Source organism: Aquarana catesbeiana, linkage group LG01 (genome assembly GCF_042186555.1).
Source record: "Aquarana catesbeiana isolate 2022-GZ linkage group LG01, ASM4218655v1, whole genome shotgun sequence".
NCBI lineage: Eukaryota > Metazoa > Chordata > Amphibia > Anura > Ranidae > Aquarana > Aquarana catesbeiana.
The window spans coordinates 93,131,790-93,151,968 of record NC_133324.1 but is presented as its reverse complement, the minus strand read 5'-3'; the positions used below and the strand labels follow the sequence as shown (position 1 = coordinate 93,151,968).

Sequence of the window (20,179 nt, the reverse complement as noted above, 5' to 3'; positions counted from 1 at the left end):
CAATATGTCAGAAAAACTCAAATCAGGTGTAGCTAATCACCTTGTCAATGGCACACAAAGCCATCTGACTTTCAACTGTGATAAGCTGCGGTCATTTTGATTAGCTTAGCATGAAAAGAGCTTTCCTGGAAAATTTCAGTCCCTGATTGTTTGCTTCAGTTGCACTATCAACTATGGGTGGCAAGGCACTGTTAAAAGATATTTGGGATAAAGTTGTGGACAGGTACAAGTCACAAAATTCACTTTCAACAGGTCTTTATTAACCAATTAAGGTGGTTGTAAACCCAAGATAAAGAAAAAAAAAAAAACCTGCAAGACAAAGGCATAATGAGCTAGTATGCATAGCATACTAACTCATTATGTATTACTTACCTTAGATTGAAGCCCCCGCAGCGGTCCAGTGCAACTGGTCAGTGCAGAGTGCTGAGAGAATCGGGAGGCAGAGCTCACTGACGCTCCTGATGTGCTGGCCAGAGGAAGAGAGGAGGCATTTCCTTTTATGAAGAACGGAAAGCAAAAGAACCCAGCCACTAACAGATGAGAAAGCCTGATTACCACTAAGATGCATTATACAGTCCTAATATAAGACACCTATTGATGCCTGAACATATCCATTTTAAGGTGAGAGTTCTGAGAGCCTGATGTTATCGGAATTTTTTCACATGAAGATTATTATGAACTTCTATCCATCTACTCAGTATCTTTGATTCCAGCTTACTTACGAAGCCACACAGTCAAGTTTAGTCCTACATCTGTTCACTTTATGAACTTTATATTCATTTAATTTTTTGATACACAGATACCTAACACAGTGCACTTTAGTTGGGTATCCAGCTATATTGATCAGTGTGAGATTGTTTGTTTATTTTTTCACTCATCGTGTTTAACTATTTTTATTATTAGAGCCCTTGCACACTGGGGCGGTTTGCAGGCGCTATTGAGCTAATAATAGCGCCTGCAAACCGCCCCGAAAGTGCCGCTGCTTTCATTCCAGTGTGAAAGCCCCGAGGGCTTGCACACTGGAGCGATGCACTGGCAGGACGGTAAAAAAAGTCCTGCCAGCAGCATCTTCGGAGCGGTGAAGGAGTGGTGTGTATACCGCTCCCTTACCACTCCTGCCCATTGAAATCAATGGGACGGCGCGGCTATACCGCCGGCAAAGCGCCTCTGCAGAGGAGCTTTGCGGTGGTATTTAACCCTTTCTCGGCCGCTAGCGGGGGGTATAACCGCCCCGCTAGCGGCCGCATACCGACGGTAAAACGCCGCTAATAATAGCGGCGTTTTACCGCCGACGCCGCCCCCCGCCCCAGTGTGCAAGGGCTCTTATATGTGTGTATAGATTTTATGCGCAAGATCTTTTCACTTTTATTATGGCAGCAATCGGCTGCCATAACAACGGTATTTAAGGTCAAAGTACCGTATATCTACGTTGGGCAGTCCGGAAGAGGTTAAAGTTTTAGAATATACATGGTATAACCTGTACAAATGTAAATCAATACTGAGTGTGGCTGTGAGCCATAGAAAACAGTAAAGGTTATGACGAAATAGATCAATAAGCATAATAGAAGTTAGGTGTACATAACAATACACATATTATGAGCTACAGGGATAGGAAGGAAAGGGGAGGTGGGGGGGACGAGAAGGGGTTCTAATGACCTTAAACAGGGAGTACCTCTCAGTGATATGAGAGTCAGGCCCTGCACAGAGGATAATCAAGAGACATAGGATGTCAAGGCCTCCCAGAACAGGGAAGATGGATACAAAAAAAAAAAAAAAAATTCAAAAGCTTTATCAATGCCTAGAACAGGGGTAGACAACCTTTGGCGTATAGTGTACCGAAAAATGTTTTCAAAAAAATTTAGAGTGCCAGCTATATAAAAAAAAGTCAACTTCACGCTCTCAATCATGAAAAGATATTTGAATAAAGGAAATGCTATAAACAAGGAATAATAGTAAGAAATTAATATTGAGCTTTGCACCTTCATATCAGCCCAATTCCTGCACCTTCACACCTCAGATCAGACACAATTCCTGCACCTTCATACCTCAGATCAGACACAATTCCTGCACCTTCATACCTCAGATCAGCCCAATTCCTGCACCTTCATACCTCAGATCAGCCCAATTCCTGCACCTTCATACCTCAGATCAGACACAATTCCTGCACCTTCATACCTCAGATCAGACAATTCCTGCACCTTCATACCTCAGATCAGACAATTCCTGCACCTTCATACCTCAGATCAGACAATTCCTGCACCTTCATACCTCAGATCAGACACAATTCCTGCACCTTCATACCTCAGATCAGCCCAATTCCTGCACCTTCACACCTCAGATCAGCCCAATTCCTGCACCTTCATACCTCAGATCAGCCCAATTCCTGCACCTTCATACCTCAGATCAGCCCAATTCCTGCACCTTCATACCTCAGATCAGCCCAATTCCTGCACCTTCATACCTCAGATCAGCCCAATTCCTGCACCTTCACACCTCAGATCAGCCCAATTCCTGCACCTTCATACCTCAGATCAGCCCAATTCCTGCACCTTCATACCTCAGATCAGCCCAATTCCTGCACCTTCATACCTCAGATCAGCCCAATTCCTGCACCTTCATACCTCAGATCAGCCCAATTCCTGCACCTTCATACCTCAGATCAGACACAATTCCTGCACCTTCATACCTCAGATCAGCCCAATTCCTGCACCTTCATACCTCAGATCAGCCCAATTCCTGCACCTTCATACCTCAGATCAGCCCAATTCCTGCACCTTCATACCTCAGATCAGACAATTCCTGCACCTTCATACCTCAGATCAGACAATTCCTGCACCTTCACACCTCAGATCAGCCCAATTCCTGCACCTTCATACCTCAGATCAGACACAATTCCTGCACCTTCATACCTCAGATCAGACACAATTCCTGCACCTTCATACCTCAGATCAGCCCAATTCCTGCACCTTCACACCTCAGATCAGACACAATTCCTGCACCTTCACACCTCAGATCAGCCCAATTCCTGCACCTTCATACCTCAGATCAGCCCAATTCCTGCACCTTCACACCTCAGATCAGACACAATTCCTGCACCTTCATACCTCAGATCAGACACAATTCCTGCACCTTCACACCTCAGATCAGACACAATTCCTGCACCTTCACACCTCAGATCAGACACAATTCTTGCACCATTAACATGCAGATCAGACCCAACTTCTGCACCTTCAGATCTCAAGTAAACTCAAAATCCTGCACCTGCACACCTCAGATCACCCCAATTTCTGCATCGTTACACCTTGCATCACCCCAAATCCTAACCTCAGTGAAAGAACAAGGTAATTTAGTGCCCAGCGCAATGGCAAAAAATAGTGGCATAATGTTTGTAATATATGTAATGTTTGTGGCATGCGCTATGGTGTCACTGGAAGGAAAAAAAAAATGCTGCTGCAGCCCTGTCAGTTTGAGGAGGACTGATTGGCATCTAGGTCTGTGGGATGAAGGAGGATGTGGGCTCTGAAGGTGCATGAAACTAAAAGGCTCTAGGGAGGCTCTGAGTGAGGAAGGGTTTATTTACTGAGAAAGAAAGACTAGGGTTTATTTGCCCCCTTTGCTCTCCCCTCCACCTACTGGCGCTCTTCTATTCGATGCTCTGGGTAGTGGGTGGGCCCTTGGTGCCCTCATGTACAATACAGGACCACTGGTCCCTGCATTGTACTTGATGCAACCACTAGCAGAGACTGGCTGAGTTACGATCCATGTAAGGCTGTCCCCGTTTGACAGAAGTCTATCATTAGATCAACGTCTGTCAAAGTTTTCTTCACCGTAGAGGAGTCCTGCTCTCAGAATACAATGTCTCAGAATTCTTCTATCTTGCTTATGTGGCTGGAGGAATCCATTTGTTGGGTTTTCGTTAATTATTCTGCTGGTTAAAACACAATGTCTCAGCAGGAGGGATTCCACTGTCAGCACTGTCAGTGTTGATTGGGGAATTGTGCAAATTTCTTTCCACAGGTTGCAGGAAAGAAATGTGCACCGTCTATGGCCAGCCTTATACATGCGACAGTTGTGCAACAGTTGTCCATTATCATTGGTCAAAGCCACATCCGAGGCACACCCGTCCAAAGTTGTGTCAAAGCTGCATGAGTTTGGGGTCATACAAGTGTAAATAATTCCAATTATCTATTGGTGGATACAATGCGTATGAATATACATTTACCGGCCACTTTATTAGGTATACCTTGCTAGTACCGGGTTGGAGCTCCTTTTGCCTTAATTCTTCATGGCATAGATTCAACAAGGTGTTGGAAACATTCCTCAGAGATTTTGGTCCATATTGACATGATGGCATCACGCAGTTGCTGCAGATTTGTCGGCTGCACATCCATGATGATCTCAAGATTGAGATCTGGTGACTGTGGAGGCCATTGGAGTACAGTGAGCTCATTGGCAACATTTTTCCAATCTTCTATTGTCCAATTTTGGTGAGCCTGTGTTAATTGTAGCCTCAGTTTCCTGTCCTTAGCTGGCAGGAGTGGCACCCAGTGTGGTCTTCTGCTGCTGTAGTCCATCTGCTTCAAGGTTCAAAGTGTTGTGCATTCAGAGATTCATTTCTGCATACCTTGGTTGTAATGAGTGGTTATTTGCATTACTGTTTCCTTTTTATCATCTTGAACCAGTCTGCCCATCCTCCTCTGACATCAACAAGGCATTTATGTCCACACAAATGCCGCTCATTGGATATTTCCTCTTTCGGACCATTCTCTGTAATCCCGAGAGATGGTTGTGTGTGAAAATCCCAGTAGATCAGCAGTTTTTGAAATACTCAGACCAGCCTGTCTTGCACCAACAACCATGCCATGTTGAGTCACTTAAATCCCCATTCTTCCCCATTCTGACGCTCAGTTTGAAGTTCAGCGCGTTTCTGCCATGTGATTGGCTGATTAGCAATTTGTTTTACCAAGCAATTGAACAGATGTACCTAATAAAGTGGCCGGTGAGTGTATGTACACAATACTACAATGATAGATATATAATCTTACACAGCACTTTAAATTGAAGGGTGCAGCAATCGGACAAACCTCAGGACTGGATGGACAATCTTGAAGACCTTCTGACAGGTAGGTGTCGATGGAGATCCCGGGACAGGTAGGTGTCGATGGAGATCCCGGGACAGGTAGGTGTCGATGGAGATCCCGGGACAGGTAGGTGTCGATGGAGATCCCGGGACAGGTAGGTGTCGATGGAGATCCCGGGACAGGTAGGTGTCGATGGAGATCCCGGGACAGGTAGGTGTCGATGGAGATCCCGGGACAGGTAGGTGTCGATGGAGATCCCGGGACAGGTAGGTGTCGATGGAGATCCCGGGACAGGTAGGTGTCGATGGAGATCCCGGGACAGGTAGGTGTCGATGGAGATCCTGGGAGGGACGTGTAGATGGAGATGCTGGGACAGGTAAGTGTGTATGGAGATGCTGGGACAGGTAGGTGTAGATGTAGATCCTGGGAGGGACAGGTAGGTGTAGATGTAGATCCTGGGAGGGACAGGTAGGTGTAGATGTAGATCCTGGGAGGGACAGGTAGGTGTAGATGGAGATCCTGGGAGGGACAGGTAGGTGTAGATGGAGATCCCGGGAGGGACAGGTAGGTGTAGATGGAGATCCCGGGAGGGACAGGTAGGTGTAGATGGAGATCCCGGGAGGGACAGGTAGGTGTAGATGGAGATCCCGGGAGGGACAGGTAGGTGTAGATGGAGATCCCGGGAGGGACAGGTAGGTGTAGATGGAGATCCCGGGACAGGTAAGTGTGTAGATGGAGATCCCGGGACAGGTAAGTGTGTAGATGGAGATCCCGGGACAGGTAAGTGTGTAGATGGAGATCCCGGGACAGGTAAGTGTGTAGATGGAGATCCCGGGACAGGTAAGTGTGTAGATGGAGATCCCGGGACAGGTAAGTGTGTAGATGGAGATCCCGGGACAGGTAAGTGTGTAGATGGAGATCCCGGGACAGGTAAGTGTGTAGATGGAGATCCCGGGACAGGTAAGTGTGTAGATGGAGATCCCGGGACAGGTAAGTGTGTAGATGGAGATCCCGGGACAGGTAAGTGTGTAGATGGAGATCCCGGGACAGGTAAGTGTGTAGATGGAGATCCCGGGACAGGTAAGTGTGTAGATGGAGATCCCGGGACAGGTAAGTGTGTAGATGGAGATCCCGGGACAGGTAAGTGTGTAGATGGAGATCCCGGGACAGGTAAGTGTGTAGATGGAGATCCCGGGACAGGTAAGTGTGTAGATGGAGATCCCGGGACAGGTAAGTGTGTAGATGGAGATCCCGGGACAGGTAAGTGTGTAGATGGAGATCCCGGGACAGGTAAGTGTGTAGATGGAGATCCCGGGACAGGTAAGTGTGTAGATGGAGATCCCGGGACAGGTAGGTGTGTAGATGGAGATCCCGGGACAGGTAGGTGTAGATGGAGATCCCGGGACAGGTAGGTGTAGATGGAGATCCTGGGAGGGACAGGTAGGTGTAGATGGAGATCCTGGGAGGGACAGGTAGGTGTAGATGGAGATCCTGGGAGGGACAGGTAGGTGTAGATGGAGATCCTGGGAGGGACAGGTAGGTGTAGATGGAGATCCTGGGAGGGACAGGTAGGTGTAGATGGAGATCCTGGGAGGGACAGGTAGGTGTGTAGATGGAGATCCTGGGAGGGACAGGTAGGTGTGTAGATGGAGATCCTGGGAGGGACAGGTAGGTGTGTAGATGGAGATCCTGGGAGGGACAGGTAGGTGTGTAGATGGAGATCCTGGGAGGGACAGGTAGGTGTGTAGATGGAGATCCTGGGAGGGACAGGTAGGTGTAGATGGAGATCCCGGGACAGGTAGGTGTAGATGGAGATCCCGGGACAGGTAGGTGTAGATGGAGATCCCGGGACAGGTAGGTGTAGATGGAGATCCCGGGACAGGTAGGTAGGTGTAGATGGAGATGCTGGGACAGGTAGGTAGGTGTAGATGGAGATGCTGGGACAGGTAGGTAGGTGTAGATGGAGATGCTGGGACAGGTAGGTAGGTGTGTATGGAGATGATGGAGTGTATAGGAAGAGAACAGACACATCAGGACATGGAAGGAGAGGACTGACCCCCTATTAATGGACACCTGTACACGGATCGGATGTGAATTGTGCTGCCCCGGATTGTCGGTCACTTACCGGCAGGCTGCTGAGAGGACTGTCCGTGTCCCCGGTGCTTGTGTCCCCCTCCGCCGCTCTCCCCCCTCTCTGTAGGTAGCGGGCTCTCAGCTGTCTGAGTCCATGAATGATGGCCGCCTCCAGGGCAGACACCGCACTGCTCCCATCCGCCATCCCCTGTACGATCCGATCACTCCACACCACTGACAGTCATGGCCGATCACACCACTTCCTCATCACACACACCTTCCAGCGTCATCACACGGGGAAATTCCATACTGGAAGACTCTCCGTATGGTCATGTGACCGGCGCCATGTGACCCGCCCCTAGCAACCCCTGGCTTCCATAGCAACCATAAGAGCTATCAAAGCTGGAGGAGAGGCCTAAAGAGCAATGATAATAATAATAATATTTTTATTAATAATAAAAATAGTAGTAATAATATTAAAAAATCATCATAAATAATACTCATATATAAATTACCATTCTTACCACCAGAGACCTTGAAATGTACAATTTTTCGCTGTATTTTCACCATCTAGGCAACAATTTGGTATACAACAAAATGATGCACATTTGAGCAATATGATTATATCAATGATCATAATATTCTTTATATTGAAAACCTGTTTGGCACAATGAAAGGTTGTGCCATTCACGTGTTGGAAGATGCCCCAATTCAATGTTTGTATCTGCTGCACTGGCTCTGCCCATCCAGAGCGAGAGAGTGGGTGGAGAGTCATGTATGTTTTATCTTCTATATAAAAGAGAGGGGATGAAAACCTTTCTTGCATAGGTGTGCGCACAGGGTGTGCCGGATGTGCCTGGGCACACCCTAATCACCTCGTGTGGCGCAGATTCCCCCTGCTGCCCATTCACTGTCCAGTACAGCTGAGGATGCAGAGAAAGGCACTGAGGAATCTCTGTCCTCAGTCCCTTTCCCTCTCTGTCTCTGTTTAGACCCCCTGATATTTCACCAAAGCCACCCAACGGGGCTCCAAAAAAAAAAAGTTAAAAAAAAATTAAAAATAAAAATTGTACAAAAATAAAATAAAAATGGAAAACTACTGACACCATCCATTGCTTTACCTGTGTAAGCATATATGAGGGTAAGTCCCCAACAATTGACCAATCTATGATAGATCAGTTTAGGAAGATGTACAGTGCCTGGAAAAAGTATTCATACCCCTTGAAATTTTCCACATTTTGTCATGTAACAAGCAAAAACATAAATGTATTTTAATGGGATTTTATGTGACAGACCAACACAAAGTGGCACATAATTGTGAAGTGGAAGGAAAATGATAAATGGTTTTCAAAATTTTTTACAAATAAATATCTGAAAAGTGTGACGTACATTTGTATTCAGCCCCCTTTACTCTGATACCCCTAACTAAAATCTAGTGGAACCAATTGCCTTGAGAAGTCACCTAATTAGTAAATAGAGTCCACCTGTGTATAATTTAATCTCAGTATAATTACAGCTGTTCTGTGAATCCCTCAGAAGTGTGTTAGAGTACCTTAGTGAACAAACAGCATCATGAAGGCCAAGGAACACACCAGGCAGGTCAGAGATAGAGTTGTGGAGACGTATAAAGCAGGGTTAGGTTATAAAAAAATTATGCCAAGCTTTGAAGATCTCACAGAGCACTGCTCAATCCATCATCCGAAAATGGAAAGAGTATGGTACAACTGCCAACCTACCAAGACATGGTCGTCCACCTAAACTGACAGGCCGGGCAAGGAGAGCATTGATCAGAGATGCAGCCAAGAGGTCCATGGTAACTCTGGAGGAGCTGCAGAGATCCACAGCTCAGGTGGGAGAATCTGTCCACAGGACAACTATTAGTCATGTACTCCACAGACATCCCAACCTTTAAAAACTCATTTCAGGGAGGTGACGCGCTGCCCCCTCCAAATTAATGCAGCTTGATCAGTGGCAATTAAAGTTTTTGACATACATAGGCATTCTGTTTCTCTTATTTTTCTTTTTTACTAGTAAATGTTTTTTGAGTGAGTACTGTCTGCTTCAGAGAGAAGGGAGAGTGCAAAACTGTAAGAGCCCTTTCACACTGGAGCGGGCGTTGGCGGTAAAGCGGAGCTTTTTTTAGCGCCGCTTCACCGTCGCTATTCGGCCGCTAGCGGGGAGGTTTTAACCCCCATTAGGGACCGAAAAAGGGTTAAAACTGCTGGCATTTGTTTTCAATGGGCAGGGGCACTTTAGGAGCGGTGTATACACCGCTCCCACAGTGCTGCAAAGATGCTGCTTGCAGGACTTTTTTTACTGTCCTGCAATCACACTGCTCCAGTGTGAAGGGAAGGGAAGCCGCAGCGTGTCACCAGCTCAGTAACGTTCCGCCACTCGGGCTGCTCTGTCTTTCTGAGTGACTGGCTCAGCCGGGAGATTGCCCGGCGCTCGCGGGTGTCCGTGAGCCCGCAGCCAAATGTGGGAGTCTCCTGCGATTTGCGGGAGACTTGAGATGTCTGACTCCACAAATCTGGCCTTTATGAAAGAGTAGCAAGAAGAAAGCAATTGTTGAAAAGAAAGCCAGATGAGACCACAATTGAACTTTTTGGCCTAAAAGCAAAACGCTATGTGTGGCAGAAAACTAACACTGCACATCATCCTGAACACACCATCCCCACCGTGAAACATGGTGGTGGCAGCATCATGCTGTGGGGATGCTTTTCTTCAGCAGGGACAGGGAAGCTGGTCAGAGTTGATGGGAAGATGGATGGAGCCAAATACAGCTCAATCTTAGAAGAAAACCTGTAAAGCCTCGTACACACGATCAGATTGTTGGCAGGGGGTTGTCTGTTGACAGACTGTTGTCCTAAAATCTGACCGTTAGTACGCTCCTTCTGACAATTGTTGTCCAACTTTCGGCCAACAAATGTTGGATGGCAGGCTAGTAAATTTTCGGCGGACAACGGTCTGTTGTCTGATTTTCGTATTGTCAGTACACAAGTCCGTCACACAAAAGTGGAAAGTACAAACACGTATGCTTGGAATCAATGGTCACCGAACACGAAATTAGCAGAAGGGGCCCAAAGGGTTGCGCTTAAGAACTGAAATTCCTCGTAGTACGTCACTACGTTCGTGTTTGTTGGCCGACAATTGTGTACCATTAGTATGCAAGACAAGTTCCTGGCACACACCCTTTGGGCAAAAATCAGATGCTCGGTTGGCCAACAATCGGATCGTGTGTACGAGGCTTTAGAGAGTCTGCAAAAGACTTGAGACTGGGGTGGAGATTCACCTTGCAGCAGGACAACGACCCTAAACATACAGCCAGAGCTAAAATTGAATGGTTTAAATCAAAGCATATTCATGTGTTAGAATGGCCCAGTCAAAGTCCAGACCTAAATCCAAGTGAGAATCTGTGGCAAGACTTGAAAATTGCTGTTCACAGACGCTCTCCATCCATCTGACAGAGCTTGAGCTATTTTGCAAAGAAGAATGGGCAAAAATGTCACTCTCTAGATGTGCAAAGCTGGTAGAGACATCCCCAAAAAGACTTGCAGCTGTCATTGCAGAGAAAGGTGGTTCTACAAAGTATTGACTCCGGGGGGCTGAATACAAATGCACACCACACTTTTGACATATTTATTTGTAGAAAATTTTGAAAACCATTTATCATTTTCCTTCCACTTCACAATTATGTGCTACTTTGTGTTGGTCTATCATATAACGTTGTTGGTTGTAACATGACAAAATGTGGAAAATTTCAAGGGGTATGAATACTTTTTCAAAAGCACTGTATCTGACCAATTCTAATCTGCAGGTTAAAGCGGAACTAAACCCTCCCGTTGTTTTCAGCCAAGGAAGTGCCAACTGTCATGGTGCTGCACATGTGATCAGTTATGACACCAGCCGTTTGATGGTTTTGACAGTTTGGTTGAGAACACATTGCACGTGGTTGTGTCATGAGCAAATAATCCAATGTAGTTTGTCCAGTGTGTGGTGGTAGCAATGACAATCAGCCTGGAGTCCCAAAAATTGTCTTTCAACCATATGAAAGTGGTCACCGGACATCTCACAACCAATATGGAGGGAGGAGTATCTGGGAGGCCTAGTTTACGCTCGAGTCGCTCAGGCGAGATAATGTGGATTATTTGCTACTCTAGGCGGGGTAAGGGGAAGGGTTTTGTAAAGAACATTTTTTTTTAATCAAGTTGTTATGGGTAGAAGTTCTGCTTTAAGGGAATTTTCTGGAATGTACAGTGTATGTAGGATTTCAAAGGTTCTTGCAAAAGTACCTATATCATTTATCATAAAAGATACAAGCAGTGGTGACTCCCGTGTTGTCCTCTGCTGTTGGTTGCACCTCCTCCATCCCCTGTGTCTACTTCAGAGACGACTAGGCTCTGACAATATTTCCATTCCATGTGAGAGTATATAATTACCACAAAATAATAATATAAAGTGTTTGGTTAGTAATATGACAATGTATTGAATAGAAGTACTTACATTGTGTTTTTCATTGTATTTAGTTTATTACTACAATACCGTCCTGTCCTGAAGAAGTGGCTTAGTCGCAAAATGTGTTGACAAATGAAAAAGGGATGCTTTACTGCATACTATTGTATGGGCATTGAAATGTGGGCGGCACAGTGGTGTAGTGGTAGCACTCTCACCTAGCAGTAAGAAGGGTCGCTGGTTCGAATCCCAACCACGACACTACCTGCCTGGAGTTTGCATGTTCTCCCTGTGCCTGCGTGGGTTTCCTCCGGGTACTCCGGTTTCCTCCCACACTCCAAAGACATGCTGGTAGGTTAATTGGATCCTGTCTAAATTGTCCCTAGTATGTATGAATGTGAGTTAGGGACCTTAGATTGTAAGCTCCTTGAGGGTAGGGACTGATGTGAATGTACAATGTATATGTAAAGCGCTGCGTAAATTGATGGCGCTATATAAGTACCTGAAATAAATAAAAATAAATAAATAATGTGAAGAAGACCGATCTGGTCTGACTGATGCCAAGTCTAAGTGTTCTCATATTGTGGATATTACAGGACAGAGCCTGATGTGGTGGTGGGGGGGTGACATCACCAGTCACCCTTTTATATATAGACATTGATGTATAGTATGTGCTCGTCCAGTTGTATGAAATTCTCAACTGGGCCCCATAACTGACATGCTTGAAAGCCTTTTCAATAGAGTTTTTTTAGTGACTGAATTTCCTATAATGTAGGTCATGAGTCCAGGTCTTTCCTCAACCCTCCCCAAATGTTTGGGCTTAAAACCAGTATACAGAATGTGATCACACATGTGTATAACCGTACTAGGGATAATTGAGATAGTAGCCAGTTAGCCTACCAGCCAGGGTTACCAACCTCCAACAACATTTTTTTACTCACAAAACATGGAAAATTTACTGACAGCTCATTTTCTACTGACAACCTGAAAATTGACAGATTGCCTATTAGACATTAAGACAATCAATATTTTAACAGTATAAATATAATATGAAAACCCTGACAATACCCAGAACAAGTAATTTGCCTGGTTTGCATTTAAAAAGGGGCTCAGGGCTTCTCTAAGAACATAGCACAGAAATTACTGTATGCCCAACCATTGGCTCGGATTAGAGTTAATGGGGAACTATCGGAGCCTTTTCCACTATTTTCGGGGGAACCAGACATTGTCGTCCCTGATGTTTGCCCTGGCCCTGGAACCTCTCTCGTTGCGAATACGGGGGTACAACAACACAGTGGGGTTTCAGCATGGCACGGGCATTGATGTGGTGTCATTGTATGCCGATGACACACGCTTATATTGGGGTGACACGCAGGAATCATTGAGTGCGGTCATGACTCTTATTCAAGGCCTTTGGTGCATTGTCTGTCTGGCTTCTCCATTAATTGGAACAAGTCAGTGCTAATGTCAATAGACCCCATAACAGCCCCCTTACCTAATTGTGCGGCAATGATACAGTGGTATCCTCCTTTCACTATCTAGGCGTTCAGGTCTCCCCGGACGTATCTCAATATACAGTGGGGACAGAAATCCCCCTTTGTGTGTACATTAATGAGGAAAAAAATTAACTTAAATGATTTTAGCAAATGACTGCAATATAACAAAGAGTGAAAAATTTAAGGGGTTCTGAATATTTTCTGTCCCCACTGTATATCCCTTAATCTAACCCCCTACTTGCTAAATTCTGAGATAAATGCAATACTTGGTGTAAATTACCATTATCCGTAGTGGGGAGAATTAATCTCATAAAAATGGTATGGGCACCCCAATTACTGTACATATTTAACATCTCCCAAGTCTGGATTCCCCGACGATGGTTTGACAGGATACACTCCCAGTTTAGGGAACTAATCTGGTGCAAAAAGACGGCCAGAATTAGTTTATCGACATTACAATACAACAGGGATAGACTGGCGGTCCGTTATTGGAAGGAAGTCCTTGACGTAATATCCCAGGTTTATACTATTACTGTACCACAAAACCCTACGTATGCCTGCTGGGTGCCGTGGATGAGGAGACATTAACTCCATCAACCCATACGGCGGTCCTTCCTCTGCTGTATGTTGCACGTAAGCTGATTGCACAAGTTTGGATAACGCCCAGGGTTCCCACTAGCCAACAATGGGTCGAACAGGTTAATAGACTGCTAATAAGAAAAAAAAAAACTAACATATCAGCACAGAAAAGCACCACACAAATTTTATGCAATGCGGCAGGCTTGGTTGGATGTTCCAGGGTTGGCACCGCATCAATTGATCAAAGACAGACCCCTAAAAGGATAGGAGTCAAAAGGCGTTAGCTTAAATGGCCGAGAAGAGCATATATAGCACATAATCCTAAGTGGTATTGGTGACTTTGGCGGGTCGTGTAGAACGTTTGGGCACTGCATGTCCTTAAGGCCCTGTGGACATGGAGAGTCCGTTAAGACCATTCAATTGTTTTATTTTCTTTATTTTATTCTTTCTTCTTTGAATTGGTTCCTTCTTACTCAGTTTACTTTTCCATTCTTCTCACATGTGTCATTATGTGTCAATGATGTTTGAATCACATATGGACGGTATACATTATACTGTTCGAAAAAGTAACATGTGATGACAATTGTTTTGCTTCTCATCCTGTAATATCTTGTATGACATGTATTTTGCACTACGAACAACAAAATAGAAATCTTTTCTGATTAAAAAAAAAAAAAAAAGGAATAGAGCACAGAGTTCAGGAGTAAAGCATGTACACAGTGCAGAGTTCGGGACATGCGCTAAATACACAGCGCAGAAGTCAGCGGTGCGGTATGTTCAGAGTTCAGGGATGTGCTATATATAGATTAACAGCGCTGCCTATATTTCACGTATGAGTGCAAAAATGCCACATATAGTCCACAAACAAGTGGATGTGTAATTGTAATCACTGCAAAGTCAAATGTGACACACTATAGTATTTCAAAGAAAAAAAAAAAAAAGTACTTCCACAAAGGAACATTTCTCCAAGGAAAGACAGCTCACATGGACTCACACCTCACTCACCAGATGGAGTTGACCCCTTTTTTTTTTCTTTTTAGGAAGAGAGTTGTGTGTATAAGGGATAAATGGCTGTCAGCTCCTCCATGAATCTTCCCACAGCTCTATAAGTATACAGCTTTGCCCCCCCCAACAAAAATTGCATCCCAAAGCAGTTGCTCTTCACATAGATGATACAAAGGAGAGGAGCCTCACCAAGTGAAAATATGTTTATTAAAAAAACAAAAGGCAAGTTCCGCACTCAAATTAAAAGACACTGTCACCAGCCTGTAGTAAACTCGGAAATCACGCTTATCCAAGATGGTCGATGCACACTTTGTGTTCCAAAAGTTTGTGTAACATCTGCCGGAAGTACCTCCGAACATGTTTTGTCTTCAAAAATTGACGTCCTCATCAGGAGCTAGGCAAAAGAAACTACACTAATGTAGGGCTGCAACTAACGATTATTTTCATAATCGATTCGTTGACCGATTATTGTTTCGATTAATCGGTTAATAACCTTAAAAAAATGTGTGGTGTATAATTTAGTTAATATGTAAAGTTTAAAAAAAGGCAATTTATTCCTAAATATCTTTATACGCAGGGGTAAATATAAATAACCAACTATATGGTTAGGGAGTAAAATCTTTAATCCTCTCTGAGAATAACAGACAGAAGAGATATACTCTATATACTTTTAGGAGGTTGAATCTGGACTCCGATCAAATTTTTTTATTTAAAGAAAAAAAAAATTCTAGACTGTTTTGCAGATTTTCGAACAGAACAGAAATTAGTTTTTTTACTGTGCAACAGTGAAAGTAATATTTACAGTAGAGATTATTTGCTCTTTTTGTACTATATAGGGCTAATTTTAGCTTTTTTAACCCCATTATGTTACTGGCCGATTAATCGATTATGAAAATAGTAATCGATTAATTTCATAATCGATTAGTTGTCGATTAATCGATTAGTTGTTTCAGCCCTACACTAATGTAATAAATCACAAAATGGCTTCAGCTGGCTCTCCACCCATCAGAAAAGACCCTCTATAATTGTTCACCCCTCTACGATTAAGGCCTACATGGGTGAAACATGTTAGAGGGGCTTTCTTGATGGGGTGGACAGCCAGCTGAAGCAGTTTTGTGATCATTTGTTTTTGTGAATCGCTTCATTGGTGTGGGGTCCTAGGAAATATTTGTGGCTATATCGTCAGGCTTGACAAGCATGCGAGTGGTTCTGCCTTTCATTTAGTTAAGTAGCCTATTTAAGAATTGAAGATATATTTGTACAAGGTAAAGGAATCTTTGAGTTTATCTTTATATTGTAGCTGAAAATACTCTGCAAAAATATGTATAATTACCTGCAGACCCTTTCTGGTAATGTTACACCTTTGAAATTTGTTGTTTGATATACTAGAGGAATTTCAATTTGGTAGTTATTATATTACAAATTAACAAATTCCACTGCCACCAAGGCATCGCTGCTTAAAAGCTTTTCCTTGTCTACTGCAAATCTGGCTGAGACAAATAGGTATTCCCAAGTACATGATACAGCCGTGTAGATGACACTGTTAAAGCAAAGGGTCCCGAAAGTTTAACAATGCACTAATTACCTCTCAAAATTCTTGGATCTTTCATAGGTTGACCTCCTCTAAAGCAGGATATACAGTGGATATAAAAAGTCTACACACCCCTGTTAAAATGTCAGGTTTGTTTGATGTAAAACAACGAGGCAAAGATAAATAATGTCAGAACTTTTTCCACCTTTAATGTGACTTATAAACTGTACAACTCATTTCAAGAGCAAACTAAAATCTTTTAGAGGGGGGTAAAAATAAAATAATGTGGTTGCATAAGTGTGCACACCCTCTTATAACCAGGGCTGTAGCTGTGTTCAGAATTAAGCAATCACATTCAAACTCATGTTAAATAGTAGTCAGTACACACCTGCCATCATTTAAACCCCAAATAAAGTTCAGCTGTTCTAGTAGGTCTTTCCTGACACTTTCTGAGGCGAATCCCACAGCAAAAGCCATGGTCCAGAGAACTTCCAAAGCATCAGAGGGATCTCATTGTTAAAAGGTATCAGTCAGGAGAAGAGTACAAAAGAATTTCCAAGGCATTAGATATACCATGGAACGCAGTCATCATCAAGTGAAGAAAATATGGCACAACAGTTACACTACCAAGAACTGGACGTCCCTCCAAAATTTATGAAAAGACGAGAAGAAAACTGGTCAGGGAGGCTGCCAAGAGGCCTACAGCAACATTAAGACTGCTTTCACACTGAGGTGCTTTACAGACGCTTTAGCGCCTGCAAAGCGCCTGTAAAGAGCCTCTCCTCTCACTCCAGTGTGAAAGCCTGAGTGCTTTCACACTGGAGCGGTGCACTAGCAAGATGCCAAAAAAAGTCCTGCAAGCCACATTTTTGTAGTGCTGTGTATACACCGCTCCTAAAGCGCCCCTGCCCATTGAAATCAATTGGCAGCGCCGCCAAACCACCACTGCAGCGGCACTTTTAACCCTTTTTTGGGCGCTAGCAGGGGTTGAAAGTGCCCCGCTAGCAGACGAAAACCTCCGCAAAAAATGACGGTAAAGCGCCGCTAAAAATAGTGGTGCTTTACTGCCGACACCCCAGTGTGAAAGTAGCCTAAAGGAGCTGCAGGAATATCTGGCAAGTACTGGCTGTGTGGTACATGTGACAACAATCTCCAATATTCTTCATATGTCTGGGTTATGGGGTAGAGTGGCAAGACGAAAGCCTTTTCTTATGAAGAAAAACATCCAAGCCCGGCTAAATTTTGCAAAAACACATTTGAAGTCTCCCAAAATCATGTGGGAAAATGTGTTCTGGAACATTTGGCCATAATTCCAAAAGATATGTTTGGCGCAAAAACAACACTGCACATCACCAAAAGAACACCATACCCACCGTGAAGCATGGTGGTGGCAGCATCATGCTTTGGGGCTGTTATTCTTCAGCTGGAACAGGGGCCTTAGTCAAGGTAGAGGGAATTATGAACAGTTCCAAACACCAGTCAATATTGGCACAAAACCTTCAGGCTTCTGCTAGAAAGCGGAACACGAAGAGGAACTTCATATTTTAGAATGACAACGACTCAAATCATACATCCAAATCAACAAAGGAATGACTTCACCAGAGCAAAATTGAAGTTTTGGAATGGCCCAGCAAGAGCCCAGACCTGAATTTGATTGAAAATCTGTGGGGAGATCTGAAGAGGGCTGTGCACAGGAGATGCCCTCGCAATCTGACAGATTTGGAGGGTTTTTGCAAAGAAGAGTGGGCAAATATTGCAAAGTCAGGATGTGCCATGCTGATAGACTCATACCCAAAAAGACTGAGTGCTGTAATAAAATCAAACGGTTTAAGGGTGTGCACACTTGTACAACCATATTATTTTAGTTTTTTATTTTTACTTCCCTCCACCTAAAAGATTTTCAGTTTGTTGTTCAATTGAGTTGTACGTTCATAGGTCACATTAAAAAGGTGGAAAAAGTTCTGAAATTATTTATCTTGGTCTCATTTTTTTTACATCGCAGAAACCTGACATTTTTCCAGGAGTGTGTAGACTTTTTATATCCACTGTACATGTTTAGTTTTTTTTTTCCAGAAAGCAGGTTGAACAAAAAATACCTGACAGTTCCCCACATTAAAACAAAAGATGTTGATGAAGGGCTCTCTCCTGCTGTTCTATTGTATTCAGAAATCTCCAGAATACACAAATCAGCGCTGCAACCATTGGCTGAAAGTGCAGATTGGACGCTGGTACCCTGGTTTTTCAGCAGAACCATTCATCACAAGCCGGACCGGCTTCAGTTGAACAGACAGTGGTAAACACAGACCAAATTTCAGGCGGTTCTTGCTGAACTAGCTGATTTTTGGTTGGTGTATACTCTTATACTCTGCTTAAAGCGGAGTTCCACCCAAAAGTGGATTTGTCTCCTCCCCCCCTTTCGATGCCACATTTCAAAGGGGGGGGGGATGCATATCTTTGACAGGTATCCTGTCCCCCGGCCAATTACGTCACAGCTTGGCTCGCTCCTCCTTTCCCCCCGCCGCGGGTCAGTGGGAGAGCGCAGCTGTGCCTTGTGCATTCGCAGTAGTGACCCGGCGTGAAGCCGTAATGCTACACTGCCTGGGTTCACTTACCCACAACGGCGGCGGCAGCACCCGACAGCTGATGGAAGCATCAGCTGCGGTGCTGACATCGCTGGACTCCAGGACAAGTAAGTGTCCTATTATTAAAAGTTAGCAGCTGCAGTATGTGTAGCTGCTGAGTTTTAATTTTTGCAGGGGTGGGCAGACCTCCACTTTAAGCTACATGACAATAATCACATTCACTATTTGTGGGCAACTGCATGTTGCATACCATTGAAAAATCAAATAACTTCATCACCTCTGATTCGAAGTCTGGGCAGTGTTTTGCATATGTGATTTACCTTATGAGTTTTGCTGCCATCAATTGAAATGTTGACTGATTATTGATATTTCAGTTGGTTTCTTAAGCTGGCCATAGCCATGGTTAGAATCTCGGCTGGTTCAGCAAGTATCGGCTTTAGATTCGATCCATCTATGGGCAGGCTGATTGTACCCTAGTCGATGCATCAATTGACTTGGGTACAACCAGCATGTCAGATTTCCAGCATGCGATTATTGCCAGCAGCTATAGCCACTAACAATAATCATCTTCCCCATCGGGAACAGTTTCCTCCCCCCCTTCGGGAGAACACAATAGCTCCGCGGGAGGGATTCCCGATGAACATTGACTGGGGGAATTGAGCAGTTTTCTTTCCTTGCATAATTTATTGCTTGCCTTAGAAAGGTGCACAGTCTAATCTGCTCTGGTTATGTTGGATGTTCTGCAGGGCCAGACCTGTCCGAGTACGAATAACATAAATAAAATCTGAAAGTTGTGTTTTTGCCACCCTGAACTCCAATATCATGAGATAAGGTCTAGTTTTCTTTACTTCTACTTTAATTCATATAGTAGAAAATGTAAACACAACCACTAAAGTTTCATATAAGCTTTAACATTTTCTATGTGCTGGCAGACTGCCGTCCAACACCACTGCGTTTGTATTTGCCCCAAATCTAAAACAGTGGCCTTGGACTTTAATTTTCATTGGTGGTTCTGGCAGCTTGGTGCTTCTCAAAGAGGAAGACCATTCTACCCAGCCAATAACATCTTTTCCAGTTGATGGAAGCATGCAGCAATAGACCCATAATATAGCTATTCTTGTTTGCAGTCATTTGAGCCTTCGGTACATTTTTGGCGGTACAATTGTTTTTCCCCTCTCTCTGAGTAGATCTGGAAGGGTTTTGGTCACTGCACGAGCAGTGTGGAAAAGTTCAGTATGCACCCATCTTTGTTGGGGATGCACTTTTCTCATGGTTCTTATCGCTTAATACTCCTGGTACTTTAAAGGCCATGATCCAGATCATACCAGACCCAAGTTAAAGTCAGTAAACAGGGCAGTTTTTGTTTATAAGGGGCTTCTT

At 44.2% G+C, this 20,179-nt stretch overlaps 1 protein-coding gene across 1 annotated transcript in view; it reads right to left on the bottom strand.

The window, feature by feature from the left end:
- Window positions 1-7,499, bottom strand: part of FBXO4 (F-box protein 4) — a 57,654-nt gene extending 50,155 nt beyond the window's left edge. The window contains exon 1 of the mRNA XM_073621786.1: window positions 7,207-7,499. Coding sequence (XP_073477887.1) covers window positions 7,207-7,359 — 153 coding nt within the window. The 5' untranslated portion in view covers window positions 7,360-7,499. The remainder of the gene's footprint in view (window positions 1-7,206) is intronic.
- Between the last annotated feature and the right edge of the window lie 12,680 nt (window positions 7,500-20,179).